An 18,081-nucleotide genomic window follows, 5' to 3' on the forward strand; every position below is an offset into this window, starting at 1 on the left:
CCCTTGTTCTGGAGAGAGGGCACCAGAGACACTTCTGTGGCTCCCAAGCTAATGGGCAGGCCCATGTCTTTAAAACAAGGAGGACCGAGAGGGCCAGGCCCCCAGGATGGAGGGCTGAGAGCTGGAAGGGACTACGGAGAGCCAGCCCTATTTAACACAGAGGGGAAAAGGAGAGCCCCAAGGCCGGGATAGAGGAGGCCCTGGCCAGGTCCCAACAGCAAGTTAGAAGCAGAGCTGGGCTGAACCTGGTGTTTTCACACTCTTCCCACCACCTCCAGATAGGGGTTCCTCCAAAAGCAGCCAGGCTGGCAGGGGCCTGTCCTCGGGGTGGGCGGGTAGCAACAGAGAGGGTGCTTTCTTCTTCCCCACGTCTTGCCTGGTCCTAGGACCCAGCACCATGCCGTCCTCACCCTTCTTGGCCATCTCATTTTTGGCCCAAGAGGCTGTTGTATATCTGGCCGACCTGGAATCCATGCTGACTCATGGTCCCCCTGTGGACGCAACTGTGGAAGAAGGTCAGTTGGTGGGCCTGGGTATGCAGGCCCAGGGAGAAGCCCCACCTTCTCTTTGGCCCCGGGGGCCTTCTCTCCCCCATCAGGTCTCTCCTCATCTGTGAGGATCCCCATTGCCCCAGACCTGACCTGGCTCTGCATGGGAGACTTGGGCTGCTGGCTTCCCCACTCTGGGACTCAGTTTCCCCCAGGACCTCTTTAAATTTCTTCCTTGTCTTTGCCCTGCCCAACTCCTAGCTGGCTTTAGGCTCTGATCTGGAGCCTGCTCTGATGGTCCTTGGGGAGAGGGAAGATAGCGCCGGCTGGGAACAGCTACCCCTGGGGCAACCCTAGGAACACTCTACCCCCAATCTCTTGCTCCTGGTTGGGTCCACCTCCACCTCCTGCGTGCTTTCTTGGGGTCCACCCGAGGGAAGGACGGTGCACATGGGCCTTCAGGCCCTGGAGAGAACACACAAACTCTTTGTCTCTGGTCTCAGGTACCTTCTAAGCCCCCAGAGTTACCCACTAGGTACAGGGAGCCTTGGGGGTTGGTACTAGGGGTGGTGGGCAGCACTCAACCTGCGGGAGATGAACCTTGCCTCCTCTCAGTGCAGTCTTGTCCCCAGCCCCGGGGGTCCTGGGCTCAGGCACAAGATTACTGTGGGACTCTCTTCTGAGCTTTGCCCCTCTGTGGCCTCCCCATTTGCTCCTCTCTGGGCCCCACACAGATGTGATGGTCAGGTCCTTGGCGGCCTCCTCTAACTCCCCAGCCCACAGATGGACCCGACCCCACACCTGGGTGTCTGCCCAGGGAGCACCTGGAGGAAGTCAGTGTGTGCTGGGTCCCTCTCTTTCAGGTGACTCTTTGGCCACCCCTTCTCCCGACTCCAAAAGCAGGGCTGGCACTAAGTGGCCCTGAGGTCCACGGTGCAGAAAGGCTGAGGCGGAGGAGGGCATCACCATTTACTGCAGGATGGGCCCAGCAGGTGCTGAGGGAAGCCTGACACTCCATCCCAGGCTAAGCATGTAAGCTGGATCCCTCCAGGCCTCCATCGCCCCCATCCCCCGTGCCTAGAAGCATTGGCCCTCTGGTGGGAGGTGGGTGGTGGGTCACCTCATGCAGCAGGCCTGGGGCTCAGACCCTGGCCCAGTGGCTGCAGAACCCCAGGTGGAGGCAGCAGAGCTGGCCCCAGCCACGCCACCCTCGGCCTCAAGGTCCAGGCCCTCGTAGATGGTGGGGAGTGAGGTGCGCTGGCTGAGCCGCCGGCGCAGGCCGACCAGCAGGGGCTGGGGCAAGGAGGCCACGTCCACGTTGTTGCCCAGGTCCACCCAGGCCAGCGCGGGGAACTTGGCAGAGTCCTTGATGGCCTCGGTGAGCTCGCGCGCAGTGGCCCTGGTCAGCCTGTTGCCGTTGAGCAGGAGCTGGGTGAGGTGGGGCAGTGACCAGAGGCTGGGCAGCAGCAGGCGCAAGAGCTCATCGCTCAGCCCCGTGAAGCTCAGGTCCAGCACCGTAAGCCTGGCTCCCTGGCTTCGCAGGTAGCGGGTAATGTGTTGCACGTCCCGTGCGGAGAGTGGGATCCCCGAGAGGTTCACGGTCTCCCCCGCCAGCTGAGTCATCTGGAGACTGCTCTTGAGGCTGTGGGAAGGTGGCAGGCAAGGATGGATTGAGCAAGGGTCCACGGCCCAGGCAAGTCCCCACTGGCTGCAGAGAGCGACCCGTCGGGGCAGCCCACCAGGTGGTAGGGGGACTGGGCCCTGCAGTCAGGCCTCACTGGGGTCCAACAGCTACTTCCTACATGGGTGGTCATGGGCAATTCTTGGAACCTCTCTGAGCCTCAGTTTCTCCTTTGGTGAAAAGGGGACCTGGCTGTTGTGAGGAATAAACATCCAGATGTTAAGCTTCCCTAATCCGTTATTATTACAAAAACCTACTGCGTGCCTGGGTCGCCACATCTGTTATATCTAGAGTAAGAACGATGATCCCATTCTGCAGAGGGGCGAATGACGCTCAGAGAGGTGACGGGACTCTTCCATGGTCACATACCACTAAGAGGGAAGCCAAGTCTTCAAAATGAGGGGCTCTGACTCCGGAGCCCACACCTTTTTTCCCACGCCTCCTCCAAGATCGATCCTTTGTGGGTAAAGATAGATGTTCCTATGAGGGTGACAGGCTATCAGGCTAGTCCCCCCGGCTTTGGAGACTAGAGGACAGGTCCAGAGTAGCAAGAGAGGAGGTGTTGGTAGGTGAAGGGCCCCCGTGTTCTAAGCTGGAAAGGAAGTTTAGAGACCGAGAAGAGTCCCACACCACCCCCTGGGTCTCTCTTGTCATGTGAATATGGCCTACTATGCAGGGAGGCAGTGGGACCAACTCCAGTGCCCTCAGTCAGCATGGCAGGGAACAACCGCATGGGCTCTGGGCTCGTCATGAGCCATCAGGCTCGAAGGATGAGGAAGCAAGCAAGGGAGAGCACTGGGACTGCGGTTCTGGGTCCCTGGACCTGGGTGTCTGCAGCCAGTCCTTAGGCTGCATCTGGCCATGGAGCTGTGGATGGAGTGACTGGGAGGGGGACCCACAGCAGAGCAAGCTCTCAGGATGGCTATGGAAGCCTTCACTTCCGGCAGCCTGGCAAAGGCTTTTCAAAGAGCTGTAGGTAAATCAGGGTCAGGGGTGGTCTTGGGCAAGCCACCTTGCCTCTCCCAACCTCAGTTTCCTTTCCTGTGAAATTGGCATCATGAGCCAGAATCTGTCCCCCTCGCAGCCTGTTGAGAGGATCCAGCGGATGTCTGCTGAGATCACCTTGGCCCTGGGGTCGGGGCCAGGCCCTATGACAGGCTAGGGACTCAGGGGCAAGTGAACGGCAGGAGGCAGGTCACACAGAGGGTTGCAGCTAGACTTGGGAAACATTCCAGAGCTTCGATGTGGACAAGAGTGAGGGGCTCACTGGGGACGGGCTCAGGGCCCAGCTGCCTGCTGAGCTGCCTCGCCATGTTGGCCTAGAAAGGGACGCTAAGGGGCCACAAGGTAGGGCTGTGGCTAGGCTCCCTTACCAGCTCTGAGTCTTCCTCCGGGGCAGGCTGGACCCCCGCTGCCGCTTGGAGTGAGGGGTGAGGTGGTAGATGAGCTGGCGGCAGATCTTATCTGAGGACTTCCAGAGCTCATAGTCCTGTCGGGGGGCAGTGTTGTCAGGGTGAGGCTGAGCCCCATCCCTCCCCCGTCATGGGCCTTGGGGATCCAAGTGTGTGCCCCAGCACATGACTCATCATGGATCACTGAGCTGCCCACTAGCCTCCCCCGCCCACCCCCCACCCTGGCTGTAGCCTGGCTCAGAGCCAGGGGAGGCTGCCCGCTGGTAACTGGACAGGCTGGTCTGAGGCCCGCAGTGCCCGGCGGGAGGAAGCCCAGACAATGGGCCCTTGTTCCCTGTCCTCAGGCCCAAGGCCAGTGTCTCGGGCTATCAGCCGGCTCCCTGCCCACCCTCAGCGCTCCCCGGGGGACTCGCCACCAGGGGAGGCAGGCCTGGGCCCCTCCAGGGAGCCCTGCTCCACTGACGCCACCCTCAGGGAATGGGAACCAGCCAGGTCAGCATGCTCTTCTTCCTCTCACTCTCCAAGCCTGCCTGTGGGGCCTGGGTCTGGGCTGCCAGCACTGGGAGGGTTCATGGTTCCGGTACCACCACTTGGATCTCTCCCGGGCCAAGGTGGGCCCTCGTAGAGACCTAGCTCGGAGGACAAACAGGGATGCTCTGCTTTTCGTGGAGCTGGCACTGAGCACACTCCGCCATCCAGCACATTCTTTATCCCGTTCCTCTGTCAATAGTGCGTACGCACAGTAGCAGCAAGCCCTGCCCGTCGCCATGTGGCTCTTGGCTAGCCTCAGAACCCCTGGGGACCACTGCGTATAGATGCAGAGGTCTGGAGCTGGCTGCGCCCATAGCGGGCACCCTTGTTTCACACAGAGACTCACTGTGACTGAGGGGTGGTGGCTGTGTCAGGGGCACAGCATGGGAAGGATGCTCATGGGAAGGATGTTGCCAGGTGCCCCCAGAGCGGGGTTTGGAGTGAATGTGGTGGTTTGGGAGAAGGGGAATGGAGGCCCCAGGTGTATCCATACAGGATGGGGACATGTGGACGGGGGTTCCAGCCCAAGGGGGATCTTTTCTGGCCCCAGGAGCTCAAAAGCTGGGAGTTTGTATCCATCAGCAGATTTATCAGAACATTCTATGTCCCAGTGTCCCTGTGTGGTGTTCTGGGTCCCAGGTCCTGGAGCCCAGGAAGCAGGTCTACCCAACATATGACTTTTGGAGAGTAGGAAAGTACAGCTCACGTGTGTTCCTAGTACACTGAACCTGGCCGTAGGTCCCAGTGAGGGACATTAACCGACTTAAGGCCTTGAAGCAAGCCAGATGAGGACGAGGCTCCTAGCCCCCAGCCCTGTGCGCTCCTGGTCCCTGTTAGCTGCGTTGCCCAGTCTGAGGTCCGTGTCTACAGGCCTCACCGTTTTGGGGCACTGCAGGTCCCGGGCCAGGTTCACAAGCAGGTCATGGGAGATGGGGTCCACCAGATTGAGGAAGGCCACATTCCTGTAGAGGATGTCGGTGAGGAGGGTCCCCTCGAGGCCCAGGTCCTGTGAGTGGTGAGGAGAGTTGAGTGAGCGGAGTCAGGCTCTCCCTTCTCCAGGCCCCCCTCCAAGCCAGCCCCTCACATCTGTTCCCCTCTCTCAGGCTCCCTCCTTGATGCTTGCTGGAGTCTCTTCCCAGGCGGCAGTGGGCCTGCTGTCCAGGGGCAGTGGGGACCCCTTGGAAGAGGAAAGTGTCAGTGCATCGGGCCCTTCAGGGAGGTGCTAACGAGGTTCTAAAACCCTTAGACTGTTTTCCCTGGAGGGGAAACATGGTACTGTGACACCTGCCACCTCTGGGGTTGGGCTTATCTGGAGGGCTCTTTGGGGGCTTCTCTGATAACCCCCCAGTGCCGCTGTCCTCCAGCATTCCTTCCGGACCCTTTGCCTCTCTTCCACCTATTCCCAAGCTCTCCGAGTTCTGGCTGCAATCTGTTTGCTGACAGGTGCAGGGCCCTTTGTGGGGGACGGACGTCTCTCTCCGTTCAGATGTCCGAAAGGCAGCTCGGACTGGGCGTGTTCACCTCCTGCCTTGAAGCTGGCCTTGCCTCCTGTGCCCCCGCTCAGTAAAGGGCATCACCATCCCCACCATCCCAGCACTCAGGCAGGAGCCCAGAACCACCCTGCACTCTTCCGTCACCCTTCTCTGCCCAGCTCTCTCTCCCTACTGCTCAAGGAGCTTCAGGCCTTTCTCCCTAGCAGCCTCCTCCAGGGCCTGTTGCCTCCTAACAGCCACCTACTTCCAACCCTTGGGCTGCCAGAGCCAGCTCCAGGAAACACATACCTAAGCTCGACCCTTAACCCCTTTGGTGGAGACCAAATGCTCTCGTATAACACTAGAGACTCAGGCGCAGCCTGGCCTTCCCACCCTCCCCAGCCCCCCAGTCTCTTTCTCTGGCCTCCATGTCTCCTACCCCTCACAGAGACATCACCACTGGGCCTCGGGCCTGACCTAGCCTCCCTGCCTTCAGTCCTTCAGATCTCCCATAGGCCTGGTCTGGCACTGAACACCCTTTTAGAGTATATTCTGACAAGCTGATGGGACAGGTGCAGCCAGGAGGGGCCTCCAGACCCCTGGGTCCTCCCCAAGCCAGAGAGTGAGACCCTCTGTGCATAAGCCCCCGATGCACAGGAAGATAGGCCAGGTAGAAGGCCCAAGGACTATAACTGCAAAGTCCCCACGGTTTGTGGGGCTGGATAGCCCCCTCTCTGGATGGGAAGCCTGACCTCTGAGACATGAGGGGGCAACATAGCTGGTTTCCCGGCTTTAAAAAAATGTTCTGCTGGCGCCTTGGGCTCCAGATACCGACAAAGATCTGTACCTCTGGATGGTCTAGCTGGTTGGGTGCTGCTTTGCTGTTTTCATTTTAAACACCATTCAAGTTACAAATGCCGGCTAGGGAAGATCTAGAAGAGAGGGCTAGCTGGTGAGCCCAAGCTGACCCATACAGGGCCCCAGTTGCACAGCCAGCCTTCTGCTGGTCTGGACAGCTCCTCTTAAAGGGCCAGCCCCACCTTTCCAGCCCAGTGAGCCCCACCTTTCCAGCCCAGTGAAACTCAGTGCATCAGGGGGTGGGGCTGGGAGACTAGAGGTTGGGCTCTGGCCTCAGCTGCCCCCTAATTTTCTTTCTTTTTTTTTTTAAATTTATTTATTTATTTTTAATTTTTTAATTTTTTGCCCCCTAATTTTCTTGGTGGCCATAGGCTTGCCACTGTTCTCCAAGCCTCAGTTTCCCTTCTCTAATCATCTACCTGCAGGCCAAACACCTGCATGGCTGATTTCAGATTCCAGGACGGGGCATGTTGGGGCAGCAGCTGCTGTGGAGGGTGGGGACATGGCCAGAGAGGAAAGTGGCTTGCCCAGTGTTGATGCTGGGACCAGAACCCAGGTCTCCTAGGGCACCCCAGGCTGGCTCAGGTACCCGGTGTGTGTGCGACCAGAGGTGCACTCCCCCAACCCCACCCAAGTCCAGATGTGCTGTTGTGATGTACAGATGCCGGTTTATGTACTCAATGGGCGTGATCTGCCTATCAGGAGGACGGGTGGTGTGAATTGTCGCTGCGTAATGTCACGGCGAGGTGGCACCGGCTGACCAGCTGGGCTGTCACTTTCTGGGGGTCCTCTCTCCAGGGTGCTGTGCAGTGAGTGCCTCCCTTCACCCTGGAGGAGCCAGGAGCTGTCCTCTTCCCCTTGCCCCTCAGTACAAGACGTCGTCCCCCTCCCTCCACTCCCTTGCCGCTCCTCCCAGCCCTACTCTTCTCCTGCCAAGGCCTGAATCTGGGTTCTTAGCTCCAGGCTTGGGGCTCCCTCAACACACACAACTGACCTCTCCAACCCCGGAGAGGTGGACTGCAGTCACGATCTCCGTCTCCACACTCACAGCCCCCAGCCCACCCGCGCAGCCGCGCGGCCTCCACCCCAGCCCATTGCTTTCCGTGCCTCGCCCTCTCGCCCAGACAAGACCCTTCAGCCGGTCGCACTCTTCCCTTCGGAACCCTCCCGGCCCGCGCACGCAGTCTGGGGCCAGCCCTGTCTCCCGCGCCCCGGGCCAGCTACGCAGCACCTCCCGGCCCCTTCCAGGCCCGCAGCCCGCGGCTCCTGGCCCCTCCCCGGCCTCCAGCCCCGGGTCGGCCCGCTCCTTCTCTCGCCTGGCGCAGGAGGCGCAGTAGCTGCCGGGCGCGCTCGGGCCGGCGCTCACGGAGCATGGACTGGATCTCGCGGAGCCAGCGCACCCGGCGCTCAAAGGGCGCGGGCCCGCACCCCGCCGCCGCCCCGGCTTCTGAGCCCGCCTCGGGTCTGGTCCGCCGGCCCAGCCGCGCCCCCATGGCCGCAGAGCTGCCGGCGCGGAGCTGGAGGGAGTCCCAGCCGTCTGCGTACCGCCCCCGGCCCCGCCCCGCCCCGGCCGGGGCTGCAGCGGGTGGGGAGCTCGGGATCTGGTGGTGCGCGCCCGGGCGGGGCCGCAGCAGTGGAAGGGAGGGGGGCTTCCTGCTGGGCGCCCCCGCCCGGGAGCTCCCAAGCACTCGGTTCGGGAGGTCTCGCTGGAGCCCGCGCTGGAATGGGCGCCGGAGCTATGTGGCCAGAGCCCGGAGCGTTTGGGGGAGGCGCTGAGCCGGGGCCGGACGAGGTGGCGCTTGGCCATGGCCTCCGTGCTGACTGTGGAGCAGTCGCTTTGGTGGTGCAAAGAGCACTGGACTCGGAGTCAGGGCGGGATTCCGTTGCCAGCCTTAGGCAGTGCCATCACCTGTCTTCAGGAATTTCCCTGGCAGTGGGCGATTGTAGTAACTGACCTGTCCACCAGCATAGATGTTCCTGCTTGACAAATATTTACTACCCCTCCCTGCCTGGCTGGGGGCAACCCTGGGCAGGCTAGGTGATGCGGGCTCCCTGTGACCCAGGCCTGGGAGACTGGGGGAATGAAGAGTGCTGGTTAGCCCGAAGGGCTAACTCTGGGCGGGCTGGCAGCGGGTCAGTTGCACCTGCCCCAGGCTTCAGTCTCCCAGCTTGACAGGGGTGCAGAGGCAGTGTGAGGAGGGGGGGGGTCCTGGCTCCTCCAGGGATCATGTTTGAGCTAGGGACCTACCCAGCTCTAGGGGCCTTCTTGGGGGCCTACTCTCTGGCCCCCCAATTCTGGGCCCTCACATTCCCTGGGTAGGGGACATTTGGGGCTCCAGACCCCCAAATCCCACAGCAAAGAGGGTGTGTCCAGCCCAAGAGGACAGGTGCAGGAGGGGTGAGCACAGACAGGGTATGTGGGGAGTGAGGGGTGGCCATCTGAGGGCACATGGTAAGTGAGGGCAAACTCAGTTCCTCTTTTGGGTTAAGTATTGCCGTCCAGGAGCGTGTCTGGGGACAAGGTGCCAGGTTCTGTGGTTCCCTGGGGCTGAGCCCCTGGTACAAGACAGAGGACAGCTTAGTGTCCTTGTCACTTGACCGTCCACTGAACCCTGACCCCTTTTGTTGCTTGTTTGGATGCCCGTGTTGGGAATGCTCCTGGGAGCTTTCTATCCTGAGCCCCCTTCTCCCCTGCCATCTGCCAGCTGGACCCAGCAGCCTCCCCTACCCCACTCTGTAGTCAGCATTGTCCTGGGGCCACCTTGGCACCACAGGTTTCCTTCCTGGCAAACCTGCATGCCTGCTTGGCCTGCCTTCCTCCAGGGCCCAGGCGCTGTTGCTGACCTGATGTGGTGTTGACGGGACCAGAGACTTAAGCAGCAGCCACTTGCCCCAGGGACCTCTGAGACCCCGGTCCAGAGCTGGCAGCCTGGTAAGAAACCCCTCCCTTTCCTCTACATCCTCAGGGCTGGACCCAGAGCTGGGATGTCTCCCAAATCCTGACCACATCCTTCCAGAGGCCGAGCCAGGCCTGGACATTGTCCCCTCAAACATGAGAAAGCTGAGGTGGGGGTGTGGGGGTGGGGGGTGTGGGGAGGGAGGGGGCAACCCAGCCAGTGGCAGGCGGGGGTGCTCAGAGTTGGAGTCCCGTGGAAAGCAGAGAACTGCCCCCAGCCCCACCTCTGAGGTCCCACCCCACTCTCTGTGTTCTTGGCTGAGAGATTCCTGGAGGACATTTTCCCAGAAAAAGAGGGAGGTGGCGTCTGGGCCTGGATCCCTGGATGGGCCTCCTTCTGCCTCCTTTGGGGGTGGTTAGGTTGAGTTGGCTCTTAGGGAGTGTTTCTGGACGAAACTGATTTGGGCAGGAGGCCCCCGAGACAGAGCTGTGCCCTCAGGCGTGAGGGGGGTGCAGCATCTCCCCTTACTAGTCTCCATGTATATTTAAGTAAAGGCCTCTCTCCCTGGAATTGCCTTACTCAGTAGGTCTCTGTTTGTGGAGACCCCACTGGGTGGGTGGGTTAGGGATGGGGGGTGGGTGTGTGCTCTGATCACCCTCCCAGCCACTGGGGCTGATATGGAGGTCCCTGGGGCAACCAGTGAGGCATGCAGTTGGGGAGCCAGACACTCAGATGGGAGGGACACAGCCGGACCCCAGGCCTTCCTGGGGGCATCCTGGGCCCCCAAGTGGGGCCTGCGTGGAGACAAGGAGCCCACCAGTCACATCTTTGGCTTCCCGCACCCTTGCCCCCCACCCCACGTGATGGCCCAGCTGGAGTAACAGGGAGCCACGGTCCTGATGATCTGGCAGAAGGGGAGAAGGGATGTGGCTGGAACTGGACCTGCCTCAGGCTTTGGGCCTCTCCTCCACCTGCTCAGCGGGAGAGTCCAAGCCCTGGTACCTGCAAGTTTATGGTACCTCAGCAAGTAGCCAGGTGACAACAAGCCTTCTGGCAGCAATGCCAAAGAAGGATGAAGGATGGTTTGGGAACTCACTAGGAAGAAAGAAGCAGACAAACCCTCGATGGAAACAGTTTCTCTTGGAGCTGGCTCTATAGGGATGTGCTGTAAGCCTTTGAGGGGTCAGGAATCCCCCTGGTGGAGGGAGGGGGACAAAGGCAGAGGCTCAGGACTGATCGGAATCCTCTGTACCTGTCCTTTTTAGAGTATACAAACATAGGCAAAGTAGGTGGCTGTTCCTAGTTTTCTGTGGCTGTTGGAACAAATGATCACATACTTGGTGGCCTAAAGCAACAAACATATTCCCTCACAGTTCTGGAGACTAGAAGTTGGAAATTAAGGGGTTGGCAGGGGCTGCAGTGCCCCTGAGGGCTCTAGGGAAGAATCTTCCTTTGCTTTTTCTTAGCTTCTGGCAGTGACTGGCATCCTTGGCATTCCTTGTTGTCCATCTCCATCACTGCCACCTGGGACTCTGTTGTCACCTGTTATCTTACCTGTGCCTGTATGTCTCTCCTAAAATGGACTTCCTTATTTATTTATTTTTTAAGATTTATTCATTTAGGGTCGACTGGGTGGCTCAGTCAGTTAAGCTCCTTCAGCTTAGCTGCCTTTGGCTAAGGTCATGATCCCAGGGTCCTGGGATTGAACCCCGAATCAGGCTCCCTGCTCAGCGGGGATCCTGCGTCTCCCTCTCCTGCTCCCCCTGCTTGTGCTCTCTCTCTCTCTCAAATAAATAAATAAATCTCTCTCTCTCTTATTTTATTTTATTTTTTATTTTTTTAAAAGATTTTATTTACTTATTTGAGAGAGAGAGAGAGAATGAGAGAGAGAAAGCATGAGTAGAGAAAGGTCAGCAGGAGAAGCAGACTTCCTGTTGAGCAGGGAGTCCGATGAGGGACTTGATCCCGGGACCCCTGGATCATGACCTGAGCCGAAGGCAGTCGCTCAACCAACTGAGCCACCCAGGTGCCCCCCCCCCCTTTTAAAATATTTTATTTATTTATTTATTTGAGAGAGAGTGAGAGAGAGAGAGAGGAGGGAGACACAGAGGGAGAGGGAGAGAGAGTCTCAAGCAGACTCGCCAGAGCCCAGAGCCCAGCTGGCCTGATCCCACGATCTGGAGCTCACCACCCAGCTAAAACCAGGAGTTGGATGCTTAACCACCTGCACCACCCAGGTGCCCCTCTTCACATGCCCCACCCCTCTTTTTTAAAAGATTTTATTTACTCATTTGAGAGAGAGGGCTACCCGAGCATGAGCAGAAAGGAGCAGGGTGGAGGGTCAGAGGGAGATGATGTAAGAAAGACGATGTTAGGGGCATCTGGGTGGCTTAGTGGTTAAAGCCTCTGCCTTCGGCTCAGGTCATGATCCCAGGGTCCTGGGATAGAGCCTCACATCGGGGTCTCCGCTCAGCAGGGAGCCTGCCTCCTCCTCCTCTCTCTCTCTGCCTGCCTCTCTGCCTACTTGTGATCTGTCTGTCAAATAAATTAAAAAAAAAAAAATCTTAAAAAAAAAAAAGAAAGATGATGTTAGGGTTCAGAGCCAACAGCCAAGAAACAATTCTTGAGACATCTTTGGTGCTAAAAGGTGGTGTTATTAAAACACAAGGGTAGGACCCGTGGGTAGAAAGAGCTGTACCGGGGTCATGAGGACTGGCCCATTATAGACTTTCAAGTTGGGAGAGGGTTAGGAGGAGCCTGAGCCTAAGTCTTTAAAGAATTTTGGAATCAAGGTTTCCAGGACCTTGAGGGGGGGCTGGCTATTGATGGGAAAAGGTCATTTATTGACCTTAGTTCGAATAGACCCATAGACCCTTCAGAAGTGTATCCGTGGGCCATATGCTTCAGGGATGATTACCAAAACATATCTTGGGGGGTTTAGAGCTAAAGGAATTTTTGAAGAACTTTTGTGCCTTAAAGTAGACTTATAGGATCCTGGTGGTGGGGTTGGGGGGTGGTGAGGGTAGGACTGCTTTTTGCCCTTAGCGAAGTATTAACATTGAGGCAGTTGAGTCCCTAGAGGAATGTCACTCTGCCTGTTTCAAGGACTTGTCAATGGGCTACAGGTTGTAAGGAAATGTAATAATTTTTCTTCTGCCTTTGTTTCCAATATTAGGAGAGGGAGAAGCAGGCTCCCTGCTCAGCAGGGAGCCTGACTTGGGGCTCAATCCCAGGACCCCAGGGTCATGACCTGAGCCGAAGGCAGATGCTTAACCCACTGAGCCACCCAGGTGCCGGCACCCGCCTTTTTTTTTTTTTAAAAGATTTTATTTATTTATTTGACAGACAGAGATCACAAGTAGGCAGAGAGAGAGGAAGGGAAGCAGACTCCCTGTTGAGCAGAGAGCAGATGCGGGGCTCGATCTCAGGACCCTGGGATCATGACCTGAGCCGAAGGCAGAGGCTTTAACCCACTGAGCCACCCAGGTGCACCTCCCCCCCTTTTTAAGTAATCTCTACACCCATCTAGTAATCTCTACACCCATCGTGGGGCTTGCCACTTAACCAAATGAACCACCCAGGCGCCCTATTCTTACAAGAACACTGGTTATCCTATTTAGGGCCCACGCTAACACCACCTCAAAGACTATTTCTAGACAAGGTCACATTCAGACCTCCCAGATGGTAATGAATTTGGGGGGATGCTGTTCTGTTCACTGTGGTAGCTTCCACAAACTTAAGTTTCCTCATCTGTAACACGGGGAAAATAGGATGCCTGACCGACATTTTATTGTAGGATTAGCCACAACAGAGAAAGAGTCCAGCACACAGTGGTGTTTTCACAGATTGATTTTCTATGGCTTTGTACTGAGTCCGCCCAGCCGCCCCACAGCCTTTATTGGCCCACTCAGTGACGACCATTGGGCGCTGTGGATACTGAGGAGCCTAAGATACAGGAAGTCAAACTAACAGCTACCCCACAGGGGTGGGAGCTGTGTTGGGGGCCCTTACAGGAGTTGAGGAAGACACGGAGGACTTCCGCAGGAGGTTGTATTGGGTCCATGGTCAAAGAAGCGAAACTGATACAAAGCGAAGATCAAGCAAAGCTTTATTTCACGCCAAGGATCGAGAATCAAACTGACCGGCCAGGGCCGTCTCTTGCAAAGAGGCGACCCCTCTCGTCTTTACAGACTAGCTTTTAAGGGCAAAGGCCATGTGGTTGGGCCTGGCCACGCACAGGTGACCAATGAGATTGTAACACAGAGAAAGCTGCACAGTCCTGCTAGGTCACACAGAAGTGACCAATTGAACTAGAATTTACCCTGTAGTAGATATTTGAACTAGCCTATCACCTTGGTCAGAATTGGCGCCCAAAGGGCACCCAAAGGGTGGGGCCCATACTCCTTAGTAGCTAGGGAGACAGTATGCGCCCCCCACCGATTGGATACCTCCACCTGGCCTGACCCACCCTTGTATTTGGACTTTGTTACCTGGGACTGGTTTCCGGGACTTGTTTTTAAGTAAGTTCTCTGAGGTGGGTGGTGCGGGCAGGGTCTGGAGGGAGCTGCTCTGGCTAAATAGGTCCTTAGAGTTGCATTGAGGCTGGGGTCTGAAGGAAGAGCGCCAGCTAGAAGTCCCTACGGAGAGCCTGGGATGAACCTCCCAGAGGAAGGGGTGGGGCCCTAGCAAAGCAGGAATCTATCCAGAGGGCAAAGGAGGCTTTGATGGGTTTTTAGGGAGAGAGGAAGTGCTCAGATATGCAGGCTCAGCAGGGGCTATGGCAGGGAAACTGTGTCTGTGGACCCGGAGGAGGAGTTACCAGGGGAGAGGGCCTGGGGTCGGGAGTGGCCCCGGAGGGTAGATGGAAGGCTGCTGGACCACTCCAGTGAGGTTGGGGATGGGTCCTGAGGCTAGGCTGGCTGGGGGGAGGTATGTTCCTTAGCTCAGGTTTAGGCAAGCACGCTGACCTGAGGCATCTGAAACAGCAGCCCGCAAAATGTTGCAAGCAAGACTCAGAGAGTAACTGAGTTCAGCTTGAAGTGATGCAGGAGGCGGAGGAATGAGGTGGCGGGGGTGGGGGCAAGGGATGCAGAGGGCCAACAAGGCGTGCAAGGAAAGTGTTGGGTGGTTTTGGCATTAGGAGTTGATGAAGTTCTAGAACCTAGGTGAGGTTTGGTGGGCTGAGGTCCGGAGCCGACGACCAAGAAAGAATTCTTGAGACATCTTTGGTGCAAAATGGTGGTTTATTAAAGCACGGGGACAGGACCCGTGGGCAGGAAGAGCTGCTGCCCCGGGTTGTGAGGGATGGCAGCTTATGTACCCTGCTGTTGGGGGAAGGTGAGGGGAAGGGAGGTTTCAGTGGAGTTTTCATATGCTAAAGAGGGCCTACAAGGTGCCAGGATGTTCCAGGCCTGCCGGAGGCCTTGCCCTTGCGGCTGGATCAGTGTTGTCTTTAGACCGGCCATTAACATTAAGATAGTTGGGAGACTTTTTGGTGGGGTGTCACAATCCTGCTATCAATCGTCTTTGTTAGTGAGATTTAGGACATTTGTAAGCCAAGGGAGACTCCAGTCTAGCAGGATTGTGAGCTCTGCAAGTTAACTATTTGCTTATTGTTCATGGCAGTCAGGGCTGCCTGAGGGATGCTACACTTCTGGAGGGGAAAGGGTGAAGAGGGGGTGCAAGGCGCCAGCTTTTGCTTTGTCCTCAGCCAGCCTCCTGCTACCTCATCAGAGTAACACGGGTCCACCTACCCCTGGTGGAGGGTCTGGGGTGGGGGCTGGAGAGGCTCCAGTCAGTGACTCCCCATGACGCCTCTCCAGGACCAGATAAGTCCGGCCCTGGGATGGGGGCTGGGGTGGGAGAGATTGAGCCTTGCTCCTCCACCCATTGGAGCTCCCAGACCCACAGATAATTACGAGGTGATACGATAAATGCTACCTGCACAGGGTGCCGTGGGCGGAGAGGGCAGGGCAGCCGGGAGGAGGGGGCACTTTTTGACTCTGAGCCTGAGCCGTTTGTTCATCAGGCAAGGACCTAGGGGACTGCAGGCCTGGGCGTGGGAACCATGCAGGTAGGAGGCGCTAAGCCACCCAACAATTATTTTACTTTATTTTTTAAAAGATTTTATTTATTTATTGGAGAGAGAGAAAGAGAGAGCGAGCGTGAACAGTGGGGGTATGAGCAGGGAGGAGCAGAGGAGAGGGAGAAGCAGACACCCCTCTGAGCAGGGAGTTGGGCTATGGTGGGGCTCGATCCCGGGATTCCAGGATCACAACTTGAGCCAAAGGCAGACACTTAACTGACTGAACCACCTAGGCGCCCCCAATTATTTTAATGATTTCTGCTCCCCAGACAGAAAACTGAGGGCAAGAAGAGACCCTGGGCCTTAGGTGGCAGGGTTGCCTTTGAACCTAGGGACCCGAGAGCACATGCCCTTGGCTGTGCTGCTCTCCTGCCTCTGGGCTTGGCCTACCAGGTGCCAGACTGGCCGAGCTGCCAGACATTCCCACGTATTAACGTGCTGACATCTGCGGAGGCCCACACATTGGCAGGGCTCCAGCCTACATCCCTACATCAAAGGTAGGTGTTGAAATGGTGAATATGCCGATGGGGGCAGGGGGTGTCAGCCAGGCTCTAGGGGCTCTGTCTCCTGGCTACCACTGGGCAACACCAGCCTCTTTACTGAGCTGTCTTCCTTCCATCCCGTCCGTGTGGTCTGTGTGGCTGTGAGAGGCTATGGCCGGGTGGCAACAGGGTCCGGGCTGGCCCCTGGTCTTCTGCTTGTGGCTTCAGTGGGCAGGAAGTGAGGTCAGGCCCACCTACAGCATGCTGACTCTCACAACCGCAGAAGCCTTCCAAGAAGGCAAACTGGGGCTTGACCTTGGGAAGAGCTTGCCGACCAATCACAGTCTTGCCATCTTTAAAGATACTGAGATCCCCGTCAGGGAAGGTATGCAAGCTAACCTTTCTGGGTGTTGGAAATAGGATACCATGGACCAAACATTTAAGACTCTGTGATTTTAAAGTTGACTAAGATGCTGTGATGTTGGGCATCAAAGTCACTCCTGTTCGGCCAGTTTACCCAATGTCTCCTTGGTGTGGATACCAGGGGACACTAAAGGTCTGGGGTGACATCAGGTTTCCTGGCTCCCAGTGGGCCCTGAGATCCTGTCCCAGCAGTTCTGGAGGGACTGGACCTCCCTCCTGGCTCAGGCTCACGGCACGGTGAGGCTTCTGACTGCATTTTGGGAGGTGTTGTCTCTACCTACCAGGGGTGACCCAACCAGCGCCTGAGGCCCACTTGGCACTTCCTGAGGCTCAGGCCCAGCCCCTCCCAGGACCTGACAGCAGGGTGGGGTGTGGCGGAAGCTGCAGTGAGGTTCTACTTTCAGGAAGTGGTTTACAGGGCGTTCCCCTTTCTATGGTCACTTATTGTCCTACCTTGCAGCCTTGAGTAAGTTTCTTTCCCTCCCAGGTTGTGGTTTCCCTTGAGCACCCTTCTTGCCCCACCAATGCCTTGTTTTCGCAGACACAGAGCTGGGGCAAACCCAAGACCGTCAGAACAGAAAGGGCCCTTGGAGGCCACCTTCCTTCCTCATTTCTCAGAGGAGATGGACCAGGTGTCCCGGCCCCGGGGCCCTTCTGTCTGACCAAGGGCCATAGGGCATGCTAGGCTGCTGATGCCTGCACAAGTAGGGGTGATTAGGAGATAAAAGGTGTCAGGATGGTGGGGTGGCACGCCTCATGCTGCCTTGGCAGTTATCCCTGGCTGGAGGCCAGTCTCGCCTAAGAAACTCTTCAAGGAACGAGGACACGGAGAGCCCATCTCAGCAGTCCACAGCCTTCCACACTCCCTTCTTCCCACAGCCGTTATCCTCTGGTCATCCACCAGGGTCTTAATGAGTGAGCTGGGGTTAATGGGTTACCCAGCCCAGGTGATACATTCACCAGCCTTCTGGGCCTCTCAAAGTCCAGACCCATTGGCCTGGCCTTCAGGGTCTGAGCTCAGCCACTTCCCTTATTAGCATTGACACTTCGGGGCTCAGGAAGGGCCCAGGGAGGTCAAGAGTTTCCCTTGTGCCCTCGGTACTCCCAGACTTGCCTCCAGTGCCAGGCTTCAGGTTTCCTCCATCGGGCATGTCCTACCCAACACGATCCCAGCTCTGCCGGATTCCTAAGGCCCCCGTCATGGTGTCTGCCTCTCCTCCAGGGCCCCGGGGGCCTCCTCCTCTCTAGCTGACCATGCTAAGCCTATCTCCAATCCTGCTGGGGGCTCCTTGAGAAAAGCAGCTGGACAGACAAGGCTTAGATGAGGGAATGAATGAAAGGAGGAATTTAAGCCCGGGTGGTGCTAGCGGTGGCCAGTCTGGCGGGCAGCAAGCCATAAGTGGGTCTCAGAGACACAGATAGTCTTGGGCCTGCCAGTCCTGTGGGGGCACCCACCCTATTTTATTTGATGGGCCAGAGCTGGTAGGGGCCTAAGCAGACAACCCCATTCTCCCACCCTTATCCTGAGTCTTCCATCAGCCTTCCTGCTAACCACCCCACAAATTTAGGGGATGAGGAAAGGCTCCCCTGGGTCGTGTGACTCCCTTCAGTCCAAGTGACCAGGGTGTTTGGAGTGACAGCCCCTAGACACTCCACCTGTAGCCCCGAAGATCAGGGGAGAGCATGTCTGGAGGAGCATTTCCTACTACAGAGTCAGGGGGAGAATCTTAGGCTCTTCAACTTGCTGGAGCC

At 57.5% G+C, this 18,081-nt stretch overlaps 1 protein-coding gene across 1 annotated transcript; it reads right to left on the minus strand.

The window, feature by feature from the left end:
- Nucleotides 1-1,443: 1,443 nt before the first annotated feature.
- On the minus strand, nt 1,444-7,982 carry LRRC75B (leucine rich repeat containing 75B). The gene is made up of 4 exons (XM_059408949.1): nt 7,759-7,982; nt 4,990-5,118; nt 3,543-3,658; nt 1,444-2,130 (listed from the first exon to the last, which is right to left on the minus strand). The coding sequence occupies exons 1-4, from the start codon at nt 7,933-7,935 to the stop codon at nt 1,605-1,607; spliced, it is 948 nt and encodes a 315-aa protein (XP_059264932.1). The 5' UTR covers nt 7,936-7,982; the 3' UTR covers nt 1,444-1,604.
- Between the last annotated feature and the right edge of the window lie 10,099 nt (nt 7,983-18,081).

This window comes from Mustela nigripes, chromosome 8 (genome assembly GCF_022355385.1).
Source record: "Mustela nigripes isolate SB6536 chromosome 8, MUSNIG.SB6536, whole genome shotgun sequence".
Classification (NCBI taxonomy): domain Eukaryota; kingdom Metazoa; phylum Chordata; class Mammalia; order Carnivora; family Mustelidae; genus Mustela; species Mustela nigripes.

Coding starts and splice junctions, on each gene's coding strand:
- LRRC75B (XM_059408949.1), bottom strand. CDS start 7,935: ATGGGGGCGCGGCTGGGCCGGCGGACCAGACCCGAGGCGGGCTCAGAA. Junction 5,119..7,758: donor TACTGCGCCTCCTGCGCCAG/GCGAGAGAAGGA, acceptor CACCACTCACAG/GACCTGGGCCTCGAGGGGAC. Junction 3,659..4,989: donor ACCTGCAGTGCCCCAAAACG/GTGAGGCCTGTA, acceptor GCCCCCCGACAG/GACTATGAGCTCTGGAAGTC.